Below are 13,117 nucleotides of genomic sequence, written 5' to 3' on the forward strand. Positions count from 1 at the left end.
AGGCATTTTAGACCATCCGTACGCACTCCTCCTGTTGTGTGAAGCAGTTTCTATCTTGCTAAGAGAAACTACTCTAAAAAGTTGGAAAACCGGATTTCAGCCAACGACCCTGCGTCTGTGTGGAAAGGCCTTAACAGGGCTCTAGAGTGCGACCTAATTTCTCAAAAAAAATCTGTGCGACCAGCCGTTCGAGGGAGAAAAAAGGTCTCTGTTGTTGAACCAAAGGGAGACTTTAGCAGACACATTAGGCCCATATCGTGGTCTAAACCAACCCCTCTGATTGGCCGTTTCCTGTTTCCGATTCCTGTACGTGTGTGCACGTTTGAAAATGCTGTGCTGCGGTCAGACAGGTGAGTAGCCAGAGAGGGGAGGAGCCTATAGGCCCGTCAGATAAACAGAGTGGATGTAGCCGCGGATGATGAGAGAAGATGAAAAGAACGATTGACAACTTTTTCGTGAATAATGTTCAGGCCTGATCCGTCCGAAAATCATAACCAATGCTCTGACACGCTAGACTGCGACTAAATGGTCTCATTTTGCGACAAATTTTCCTGCCAGTGCGACAAGTTTTTCTTAATGGTCGCACCGGTGCGACTGTCAAACTGATCAATATATAATTTTTGCGTATTATAAATTTAATGCGCAGAAATGTTACATGGCGCAGGCTGCGCATTCAGTCACTCATTTTCGTCTCCCCTCCTTCAACCATTCACTGATCTATCAGTGGCCCCGCCCCCAAAGACGTAATTCGCGGGTTACGGGTAAGAGGCGAAGGACCGAAAGAGCAGACGAGTGAAGCGCTCAGTCTTGCAACTTAAATAAATATGCAGAATACAATATTTTCCCCTGCTAAGGTACAAAACAGCAAAGATAACGAAATGTGTTGCAAGTATTGTATGCATGTGAAGCTAATGCAGGAAACACGTGTTTAAACTTGATGCACTAAACTATTGTATAAAGATCTCTAACAATACTGCAAAGCATAACGTTATACGTCACGTTAAATACTGTTTATTTGTGAGTCGCTATTGATAGAAGCCAAACGTGTATCAATGCAGCTTTCAGGAAGAATAATCACTAAAAGCCTTCAGGTCTCGCGGGTTGTTTGAGATGCGCGCGCCCAGAGAGTCAGAGCACAAAATACTAAACGGAGTTCTCTTTCACGCCTTCTTACTCTGAAACGGACATATTAACACAAAATAAGCTAAAAATTCCCATATTAACAAGAAACCTTGAAAAGGTATTAAATTTGTTTAATGACCAAAAAGTTGGGAAACAAAACACGTGTTCCAGTATATTGCGCGAGCTCTTAAAGGGGCAGCAGCATAATAAAGATCTCTGTTTATAATGTTCATCAAACAACAACGGACGGGCCCAAAAACACTCACTGATATTAAAGGAATTGTGTTCTCTTATAGGAGTCGTTCACAACAAATAAAGGAAGAAAGTAGCTTTAAGAAAGATGTGCTTTAAATATGGTAAAGTGTTGAAAGAGAGTTTACATATACAATAAAAATCATTCAATCATAAACAATTTTTATTTTAAATTTCTAATTGATTTATTAATGTATTAAACACATTTTAATGAAGTTTTAGTGATTCTTTTTTCTTACCTCACCACACGACTCTGGTGCTATCAAATGAAGGGCTGGTGCCACCAACTGAAGAACTTGGTAGCACCAGTGCCACCTCTCTCAAGTGTTAGTCTAGAGCCCTGCTTTCTTGTAGAATTGTGCTTCAAATAAAGAACTTTATGTTGACCAGATTGTTAGTTAATCATTTACAAGTCAATATTGCCTATATGGACAACGATTTTAAAAAAGTGAACTTGTAAAACTGCGGTGTTAAATGCAATGCGGTCGAAAATTTGGGTGCACCAGTGCAACCAGTGCAAAAAGTTAGTCTAGAGCCCTGCTTAAAGACATCACCAACTACAAGCCACCATCCCCCAATCACTAAAGATCAATCATCACTTGTAAAGTCAACTCAATTGATTAATTAACTGCATTAATAAATAAACATTTCACACCAGAAAAACTCTGTTTCAGTGTACATTTGTACACCCGTAGCTACGGACTCATATATACACCAGTTTGTACATTTTTACACCATGGACTTTGCTGTGTATGTTTATTGTATTGTATTTCTTAATTGTTTATACCCATAGGCCCTTATTTAAATCATTGTGTACTGTATTCTATTGTGTTATGGTCTCTGTGTACTGTTGTTGCTGTTTCTGTGTTCTGGATGCTCCTGTCACCAAAACAAATTCCTTGTATGTGCAAACACACTTGGCAATAAAGCTCTTTCTGATTCTGATTCTAAGCTCATTTGTAAAGTCTGTCTTTGAGTAGAGGAGACAGTTGCTCTTTCTGCTCTTCAAAGATCGTTGAGAGATACACACTGGCTACCAAGTGTTGATCTAAAGATGCATGCAGACTGGAGCTCAATTTCCGTTGGTGACATTACTGCAAAGTTCTTTTAGTTCTCCAAGCTTTTGATACCAGGCAACAGCATTTAGTAACCTGGTCCAGTCTGAAAGGTAAGAGAGAAGCTAATGGGTTGGACTTGAAGTATCTTTAACTGTGGTAAAGACGTGTGGTACTCTTCAACTGCCTGCCAGCTGTATTCTGACTCCCAAAGGAAACTTCCCGGTCAATGGTACAACCTGATCACCCTTAACAGCTTTGACTCTTACTGGCACCATTGAGAGGACAGTGTCCTGTTTACCAGTTCCAATATGTCGACATGCTGGCTGCATTGTTCAGTGTTTCTACTGTGTTGTTTTTCTGTTCTTGTTAGGGGTCAAGCCATGAAGTGGCGTAGAGACCTATTGCATCCATAAGTGTTCTTCTTCTGCCATGGAAGTCTCTGGCAGCCCATAGAACCATACATGGGAAAGTTGTGGAACTTTGGCACGCACAATAGAGGACAGTCGAAACTGTTACCATGGCAAATGTCAAAAAGTCTCGAACCAAAACTCCATAGTGCCACCAACAGTCCAAACTTCCACATACATTTTTGCCTATAACTTTTGAACCAAACATTCTAGAAACAAAATTCTGTATCTATATTTACTTTTCTCACCTTTTTAATTTTTCCGAAAAACATTTTTGTCACCGTTTTGGCACAGCACAACCTAGTGGTCCAGAGATACAAAAAAATGCTATTTTTACTTCTAACTTTGAACAACTTTGGTTTAAAATCATGAGAGTGGTCATGATCATTTGATTCCTTGAGTCTTGCTTGATGGATAACCAATGTTTTTCAGTCTGCCATTTTGGGCATCGCCTCTCTTCGCAATGGCAAATCAATACCATACTTTGTATGGTTCATCATAGTCTCAGACATCACGCCCAAAGACCGTTGGCTGAACGTCTGATGCATAAGGCACACTTTTCTGGAAACACTTCAGCACATTCGAAGTCGTCATCTGATTGGTTGAATATCACAGGATTTCCCGGAGACGTGCGTGTCGCGTTCTTTAACAATCCGCCTGGAAACAGCACGAAGCCGTCTGATCTAAGAAGTAAGCTGTCGTGTTTACAACGGTTGCTATAAGAATTCATCACGATCGACTAAACGCTTAATTCTTAAAAGTATGTGAGGTTCACGGCATAAACTTATAATCATATGGTTGCTGTTAACTTTTGACACATTTGTGAATTTACACTGGTCTGATACTGCGGGGACTTTCCACTCCTCTAAACATGACGCGGCACAAAAAGAAACGTGATTGGTTGCTTTACCTGTCGGTCATATGGCCTCTTGGGTGGGCCTTGCAAAGAAAGCGGCGATAAATTCGCAAGACTAGGTTCATCAAGGTCATGTTCTGAAAGGACCTAAAGTTATAGGCCAGATTTGCATGAAATTTGGTGTGTAGCTCTCTGAGACAGTACTGACAAAAGTGATTAAAAGCTTTTTGTTTGATCGAATGGTTCTAGTATACAGCGTTAACAAATTCTAAGGCGAGCTCGCCAAAGGGTCATGTTGCTGTCTTTGCGACACTTTTGTGTATTAACAAGAAACTTGTTATGTATCATCACTGGTACATCTTGTCAGCCTCCGAAATTTGGTGACAACTATTGGTCAAAAGTTTCATTGTGTCCTAAGTTACTTTCCCTGTGTTTTCAAACTTGGTTTTCAAAATCTGCTCAACTGAAAAGTCCAAAATATTTCCTCAGTCTGCTATTGTGGGCGTCGCCCATTTGAAATTTTGTCGTAAATGGCATTATTTTACAAATGAAAAGGACAAATTGTTACGCAACTTGTTATGGCTCATCAGGGTCAAGTTCTGAGAGGACTTGAAGAGTTATAGGTCAGTATTATAGACCCCTAGTGGTCAAGAGATATAACAAAATGTATTAAAATGCTTATAACATTAGAAGAAATCGACATGTTATTAGTTTACACTTTCTCAATGTAGGTGCTGCCTGGAACACAGCGTACATGTAAGTCTTTGTCTGCATTGTTTACTAATATAACCTTGATGTAGACAAACAAATTAAGAGCCAAGTGCTCATTTTAGATACAAATAACATTAACCGAAACAACTTCTTTTATAAATCGTTTCTGGAGTCATTTTATGCCTTTATTGGACAAGAGAGGCAAACAGAGAGGAATGTGACCAGCAAAGGTTCTCGAGCCGGGAATCAAACTGGGATTGCCAAAGACATGATTCTGTCGGAGTACTGCCGTCTAACCTATCAGCTACCATGGGCAAGAGCCTCCAAAATTGGAGTTAATATTTGATTTGTGAAGATCTGTAACAATCCCCAGAATGTGTTTCTGTAAGCTGCCTGCATGCCAAGTGTTAAATCAACAGAGCATGTGAAAAGGCCGGGTCAAACTGACCTTCAAATGCTCTTTCAAAAAATGATTCTACATTTTCAAAACCAGAATAAAAACAAATCATACATTTGCCTTTCTTAAATGACTGCTGAACCTGTTTGCCTTTCTAGTATGGGCGATAATGAATGTGATGTTCTTGACCTGACGTTGACCCGATGACCTGATGTCTGACACAGGTTATTCAGATAAGGTGGTTTACTGCAGTAAATGCAGTGACTGGGATCATTTCATCTGGACTCGACGCAGACAGCATGAGAACGTCTCTGATCCTGCTTACTTGTTTGGGATTTGTGCAATGTCTGATAAGGTAAATGATCTCATTCTTTTCATTTAAAGTGTATTCACACAGCACATTCATGGGTTTATTTTACAATCTTGAGAGACATTATGCACTTTAGTTATAATCCATTAATAAAGATCAATTGAAAATGTGATTTGGGTCTAATGTACACGGTATCAGTTATGACGTCAAACATCTGTTCACCAGGTACTGTATATCACGCAGAGATGACACACATCTGGGTTTAAATGAGTGTTGTAAAATAACGTTTTTTTCCTGTCAGAGTGCCTTTGAGTCGCGCGCCCTCGGTGCGGAGTAAACTGCGCGCCGCCGAACAGCTGCAGGAGTTCATGCGCGAGCACGAGCCGGATGCGTTCTTGCGCCGCTACGCGCAGTGTTTTCCGCCTGCGCGCGACTACCTGCATCTGCACAGCAAATCCGCTGAGAGACTTTACAACTTCATGGACGTGAGAGACAACATACACTTTTATATAAAAACTACCCCCTACGAACCAAAATATACTGGAAAATATAATGCAATATCTAAAAAAAACATTTACATATATTGTAACCAAGTGCTTAAATTTTCAATATATGAAAAACGTCAATTTCTTATTCAATATATTGTGAGATTGTAATATATTTTCCATGTATTATTCTCTATATTTCCACATAAGGATTTCATATATTGACAGTATAGGAACAACAGCAGTGTTTATCTCCTTAAGTTCACTCTAAGGGTTATTATATCAAGCATTCCCTATTTCTAGTTTAACAAGCTGGTTTTCCAGTAGTTTCACTTAAAAATATCATTTAGCTTACAGACATGTAAGATCAGTTATCGTTGATGTTAAAACGGTGGCTATTTCAAAATGGTCCTCTTTAAACAAACCATTATGGAGTGATTCTGCAGACTAAATTAAAAAGGAATTGCAAACTGCATTTGCAAATGCGTTTTCTATTTGTTCGTGTCAAAATTGTGACATAATTCAAACACAAATGCAAACCGTTTTCATTTGCATTTACGCAAACGTACAATATCTGCCACATTTCAAAAGGAAAAGCAAAATCTATTTGCAAATGAATTACCTCTGTATTACGAGTTACGACCCTGCCAAATTTAAATCACAATAGCAATTCCCCATATGCTATTTCACTTCCTCTGGTGTCGCGTATTAGGCCTGCCTAAACTCAAATGAAGTCGCAAATCCCTTTGCATTTGCGTTTCCTCTGACTTGTACAGAAACCTGTCAATCAATGGCGGGGGTGGGCTTATTCAACGGGGCGTGTTTGTATCGGGAAGTGACGTCATTCACCGTCGCAGTGGTGGCAGTCAGTCCAACATTTGAACACTAAGGTGACACCGGTTGTGGCTGAAAAGGATTCAGCTACAGCTAAAAGCCAAAATAACAATAATGGAACAAACGAGGATCCGATGCGAAGTTTCATATAGAGAAAATCTTTACAATCAATCACAATTGCGATACTTAACAAGTATAATTTAAAGAAGTTCAACGGCTCGATAAACAGATGAACACAAACAGTGGTCTGGTGATCTCAATGAGCTACCAATAAAAGTCATATTGAAGCCGTGTGGATTCATCATAATTACATGAATTTCTCAGGTTGGTGCATCACCTGATGGGCTCATTTACTGCACATGTTGTTGAAAAGGCTGTTTGGAAATTAAATGAAAGTTTAAATACAGCAACAACTCCATCCAGTAATTTGTAGATGACAGCTACTTCAATTCAATTTTATTTATATAGCGCTTTTCACAATGTGCATTGTTCCAAAGCAGCTTTACAGGAGCAAATAAGAAAAACACAGAAAGGTAAAAGGTAAGCTACTTCTGTGTCCAGCAAACTCACTAAAACACTGGAGCACAAGTTTGTCTTTGTCTCACTATGTTATGATACACAAATAAAGAGATGTAGAATTCACATACTTTTGTCATTTATTATTAACTTGTTATATGCATAATGAACAACAATGATAATGCAGGATGCTGTTTATTCATACAAAGTGAACATGTTTTGCTATGGTTTACAACAGTGTTAATCATGATGCAAAATACGGTCACGGTGTTGTCAATAAATGTCATGTCCTCGCTTTGACTTCGGAGTACTGTGAAAACGAATACCACAAACAAACAAACATGTGTAGAGGAATGTTGCAGAAGGTGATGATTATCCATCCTGCATCGAAGTTTCACATGCTAAGTGATGCCGCTCTGAGCCCAGAGTGCCAGCGCGAGTTATTTCCAAACAAACAAAAAACTGAAAACGTTTTCAACGCCGATTGTGAGTGCAGTTGTAACTTCACTCCTCATGTGTTTAGCTGTATCGCATGTATCTACTTAAGTTCCAGTCGACGGTGAATGACGTCACTTCCCGATACAAACACGCCCCGTTGAATAAGCCCACCCCCGCCATTGATTGACAGGTTTCTGTACAAGTCAGGGGAAACGCAAATGCAAAGGGATTTGCGACTTCATTTGAGTTTAGGCAGGCTTAATACGCGACACCAGAGGAAGTGAAATAGCATATGGGGAATTGATATTGTGATTTAAATATGGCAGGGTCGTAACTTGTAAGACAGAGGTAATTCATTTGCAAATAGACTTTGCTTTTCCTTTTGAAATTTGGCAGACATTGTACGTTCGCATAAAATCCAAATGAAAACGGTTTGCATTTGAATTATGTCACAATTTTGACACGAACAAATAGAAAACGCATTTGCAAATGCAGTTTGCAATGCCTTTTTAATTTAGTCCGCAAAATCATTCCATAAACCATGATATGTAAAACCGTGTTTTATAATGATTGAGGTGTTGTTTGTGTGTATAAAGGCTCAGTTCTTCGGGGAGATCAGTCTGGGGAATCCACGGCAGAATTTCACAGTGATTTTTGACACGGGCTCGTCTGATCTTTGGGTTCCTTCATCATACTGTGTCAGCCAGGCGTGTGGTATAACTCTCCTTCTGTATTTACACACACACGCGGTTTCACAGATGAATGCGTGATGTGGAGGTTATTTGTGCTGCTGGGTCATTGTGTTCTTCTGTTGGCACAGCGATGCACCACAAGTTCAAGGCCTTTGAATCGAGCACATACACACATGATGGACGAGTGTTTGGTATTCATTACGGCTCCGGACATCTGCTGGGAGTCATGGCCAGAGAACAACTCAAGGTGATGTCATCTAGAGCGTTAGGACAGACTATGTCCATGTTCGTCCTCACAGCAGGTGTATTTGATGTGCTCTGGGTCATGTTTACCTTCAGGTAAGAAGGAGATGGTTCCGTAAAGAACCTTTGACTGAATGGTTGTTTGTGGAACCAAAAATGGTTCTTCAGTGGCATCGCTGTGAAGAACCTTTCAAGCACCTTTATTTTGATGAGTGTACCAGGACATGATGTTGAGTCCCTGCTCACATGAATGTCCAGCGGAGTCGGGTTTAGACCTCCTCATGTGTCTCTCTCGTGTTGATTCAGGTGGGCTCTGTGACGGTTCAGAATCAGATGTTTGGAGAGGGCGTGTATGAGCCGGGTTTTGCTTTCGTCATGGCCCAGTTTGACGGGGTTTTGGGTTTGGCTTTCCCTCAGCTGGCCGAGGAACTGGGTTCACCCGTGTTCGACAGTATGATCTCACAGAAGAGTGTAGACGAGCCCGTGTTCTCCTTCTATCTCAAGTAAGAAAACCCAGTCCTGTCACGTGTAAACCTGCCCACAGATGGAGTTTTTGTCACTGTGTTGTCACTGACAGGAGCAATGGGTCGGGTTTTGGTGGAGAGCTGTTGTTGGGTGGTGTGGATGAAACGCTGTTTGTTCCTCCTGTGAACTGGGTTCCAGTCAGTCAGAAGGGCTACTGGCAGTTCAGAATAGACGGGTGAGTTCACCTCACACACCTTCATCATCAGCGTCACACACAGACATCGATGATTGTGTTGTGTCGTGTGTAGCGTGAAGGTCCAGGGAGCTCTGAGCTTCTGCCGTCGTACTCCTCACGGATGTCAAGCGATAGCGGACACAGGAACATCTCTGATCGCCGGCCCGAGCAAAGACATCCTCATACTTCAGCAGTTCATCGGAGCCACGCCCACTGCCATCGGAGAGGTGAGGAGACGCTTGCTCTCACACATCCACGTTTCAGATAAGACGACGTGAGTTAAGCGTTCAGGCGTCGTTTTTCAGTATCTGTTGGACTGTACCCGGATCAGCAGTCTGCCTGTGGTGTCTTTCCTGATCAATCAGGTGGAGTATCCGCTGACTGGAGATCAGTACGTCAGGAGAGTGAGTACACCGCCTCTCAGAAATGATTTGTGATTTACGAAAGCTTCAAATGAATGAAAGTGATTTTGTGTGTAGGAGATCCTGAACAATAAGGAGTTGTGCTTCAGCGGCTTTCAGTCCATAGACATGCCCACGTCTCCATCCGGACCCATGTGGATTCTGGGAGATGTGTTTCTCTCTCAGTTCTACAGCATCTACGACAGAGGTCATAATCGAGTGGGGTTCGCTCATCTCTCTCTCTAACGCCAAAGAGCTTCACATTATACACACGTGCTGCTGAATGCACCTCTCGTTCTCGTTCACAACATCAGTCTAAACACAAGAGAGTAAAGTAGCATGATCTCAATGTTTGCTCTTTTGAATTAATGTTTTTAGCATCACCTATCCCATGGGTTTAAATACCATGATTACCAGGGCTGGGTTTTGCGACCAAACTGTCGATTCGATTCTTATTTATATGGTTTCGATTCAATGTCGATTAGTTATCAGTACTTAGATTAAAATGCTAGTTTGCCGTCATTGAATTCATATTTAAATATACATGCTGGTAACTGAAAGCCTCTTACTCAGCTATATTAGTGAAATACACATTAACAGTTAAATTCACAACTACATGAAACATGTTTCTAAGAATAAAACAGATTTCAATATTCAATACGGGTCAATAAATATCAGCACGATTGATGGCGACATCATTAGGATGAGAGGCAAAATACAGATATTCACATTTCCCGAATCGATATTGTTTCGTTAAATTGAAGATAGGTTAAAATCGAACAATCGTTATTTTCCCCAGCCCTAATGATTACAATTCATCAAATGTATCACACTTGTTGTTTTGGATCAAACTTTTTGACAAATTAATAAATGTGAACAAATGTTGTATCGTGCATGATTTCTAATATGGTGGTCGATCATTGATCATGTTTGCTACATCTAGAAGAGCTTAACCTCATTGAACAGTTCACGCTGAACACCAGATTTATCTGCAAAGTGAAAAAAAGATTCTGGGATACTGCTGGTTTGATACTGATATATAATAGAGCTTTCATGCACACTTTAAATATTGACCGTTAAATGATTATAAGAAGTATTCTGGATGGATAAGTCTAAGTTTGAGTTGTCATGGTAATGTGTGTGTCATGAACGGGTGGTGAGACAAGGAGAGAGGACCCAAACGCAGACAGCAGGTAAGACATTTATTAACAAAAATACAAAACAAAGACCCACGTGGGGGTAACATAATAAAACGGGAATCTACAACAGGACAGGACTAAGACTAATTACACCTAACAAGATTAAGATTAACATAAACATGAACTACAAATGACTACACTAGACTAGACTGACACGGAACAGGCACTCACCATACAAGTGACACATACACGCACAATGAACCAGCACAGGACAGAGAACAAAGGGGCATTAAATAAGGGATCAAATCAAGAGGGGGTCGGTTCATTCTGTCAGGAATATGCAAGACAGGACCCAGGCGCAGACAGCAAGGGGTTAAATAAAATTAATTTGATTAAATAAATATAAAACAAAAACTCACGTGGGGGTAACACAAGAAAACAGCAAGGGAATAACAAGAGGTAAACAGGAACATAGACTAACTACACTAAACTAGACAAGACTAAATACAAACACTAGACATACAGTAAACTACAACTAACTAAACTAGAAAACACAGCAATACAGACCGGGAGGGTGACGACGGACAAACAAGGCAAAATTAACCGACACAAGACAGAAGACACAAGGGCATTAAATAACGGAACAAATTAAAGAGGGGACAGGTGCGGGGCATGAACTAATAACAACCACTAATGAGGAAACAAGAGGGCAGGAACAATGACGAGACCTGGAGAGAGCATGTGGAAGGCCAAGTGGGACAAAATGCTTCTCTCCACATGAAACAAGAGGTTCTGTCATGCTTCTGCCACTAGATCAAGAGTAGCAAGACAAGATGGGGCAGAACCATGACAGTGTGTGTGTAACGTTGTCTCTAAAAGCCAATCACATCTATGGGAAGATGTAGAAATGTGTGATTAAGCACCAGAATGGCTTCATGAACAGCTTTTAAATCACATTTGGAAATGAATCTTGGTCTGGATCTGGACCTTAAAGTCTGTGTATTCATGATGTGTTCTAAGTTTGTCACACCATTGAAAACGTTAACCTCCCATCCGAACTTGAATGACCTCTCTCACACTGAGTCAGCAGTGTATATATAAGGAGTTTTAAGGGATGATTTAAATTCAAACACGCGTCAGTGAATGTGCAATCTACATCAATCACAGAAGTGCAGAGCTTTCCTGTAGCTCAGTGGTTAGAGCATGGCGCAATGTACAGTACATTCACATTTAGAACGTTTTCACACATAAGGGTTTGTTTCGGAACCTGGTGCGTTTTCTCTCTTGGTTCGATTCGTTTAGGCATATGTGAACACGGCAAGGTGTTCTAGGATCCGCCCCAAAACAATCGCTCCGAGACCGCCTGAACAAGGTGGTCTCAGCCCGATTGTAAACGAACTATGGAGCGGTTCACTAGACGTGTGAAAGCCATCCGACCCAACGGACCAACGAACCAGGCTGTGTCACAATGTATGATGGGTAATTATGTAAAGTTGCGTGACGCAGAAGCGATTGTTTTGCTAATGGCTCCCAAAATGAACCGTGGGCTCACTTGGAGCAGTGAGAGAGATAACTGAGAGATGAAAGTGAGAGATAACTTTACTTGCCCGACTGGACAAGTAACTTGAAAAAAACATAACAACAGTGCGACATATATGTAGAATAATAAGAATATGTGCATTAGACAGAGCTGTGTGTTTGTGTGAAGTGTGTTTGTCGTGGTTGTGCTTGTTTGTGTGACAATAATCAATGGCGCATCGCACTGAGTCCATACATGCGGATGCGGAATCCTGTTAAATCCTGTTTAAATGTCATCTGCTGTTCTACGTGTCTGAGTGAATTATGTGCAGTTTAACATACAACACGAGTGATGGTCGAGGATTTATCTGCGTCTGCTCAGTGTGAGGATATGCACACATGAACTTCATCTCCAGAGTTGCTCTGTGAGTTTATTTTACGAGCGTTTACTGTAGGGGTGTCCAGATCCGATCACGTGATCGGAAATCGGGCCCGATCACGTGGTTTCAGACTCGATCGGAATCGGACGTTACCTCCCGATCAGGACTCGGATATATAAGTATATATATTCTCATTATTTTTTTAAACATCTATAGTTATGCGGTGGCACAGAGTTAGACCCCTTGACTCCACACAGAAACAACAACGCGTGCGGCATGACATCACTTTGTTTCAGAGACGCTATTGGTTAAATGCCGGCAAAGTAGAACACGGAAGCAGCTTGAAGCGGAAAGCGCGAGTATGTCTGCGGTCTGGAGGTATTATAAAGTTGATGACAACAACATTGCCATAGCAAACTGTGAGATATGTAAACTTGGGATTGCAAGAGGTGGAAAGGAAAAGGCTGTGAAGAATTTATGTTATTTATTACTTGATTGTTCAAGCTACCTCACAGAAGTGCTCTGTTTGTTAACAGAGTTGTTGAATGTTAAAATAAGGTGAATTAAATAAAAAATAAGGAACATCCTGGATCAGTTTCTTCGCTCTTCTTTATTCTTTTTTTTATGTATTATAGAAGTATCGGATCGGGACTCGGTA

At 40.8% G+C, this 13,117-nt stretch overlaps 1 protein-coding gene across 1 annotated transcript; it reads left to right on the forward strand.

Annotated features, from left to right (window-relative positions):
* The first annotated feature begins 4,466 nt into the window (after positions 1-4,466).
* Positions 4,467-10,258, forward strand: nots (nothepsin). The gene is made up of 9 exons (XM_057323565.1): positions 4,467-5,158; positions 5,415-5,598; positions 7,983-8,100; positions 8,207-8,325; positions 8,628-8,824; positions 8,899-9,021; positions 9,095-9,248; positions 9,327-9,425; positions 9,501-10,258. Exons 1-9 carry the CDS (start codon positions 5,103-5,105, stop codon positions 9,666-9,668), a joined length of 1,218 nt encoding a protein of 405 aa, XP_057179548.1. The 5' UTR covers positions 4,467-5,102; the 3' UTR covers positions 9,669-10,258.
* The last annotated feature ends 2,859 nt before the right edge of the window (positions 10,259-13,117 follow it).

This window comes from Triplophysa rosa, linkage group LG24 (genome assembly GCF_024868665.1).
Source record: "Triplophysa rosa linkage group LG24, Trosa_1v2, whole genome shotgun sequence".
In the NCBI taxonomy this organism is placed as follows: Eukaryota; Metazoa; Chordata; class Actinopteri; order Cypriniformes; family Nemacheilidae; genus Triplophysa; species Triplophysa rosa.

Bases quoted from the DNA above. Each gene is read 5' to 3' on its own strand.
- nots (XM_057323565.1), top strand. From the start codon at position 5,103: ATGAGAACGTCTCTGATCCTGCTTACTTGTTTGGGATTTGTGCAATGT. The intron at 5,159-5,414 runs GTAAATGATCTC...TTTTCCTGTCAG, and splicing joins TTTGTGCAATGTCTGATAAG to AGTGCCTTTGAGTCGCGCGC. The intron at 9,022-9,094 runs GTGAGTTCACCT...TGTCGTGTGTAG, and splicing joins TGGCAGTTCAGAATAGACGG to CGTGAAGGTCCAGGGAGCTC.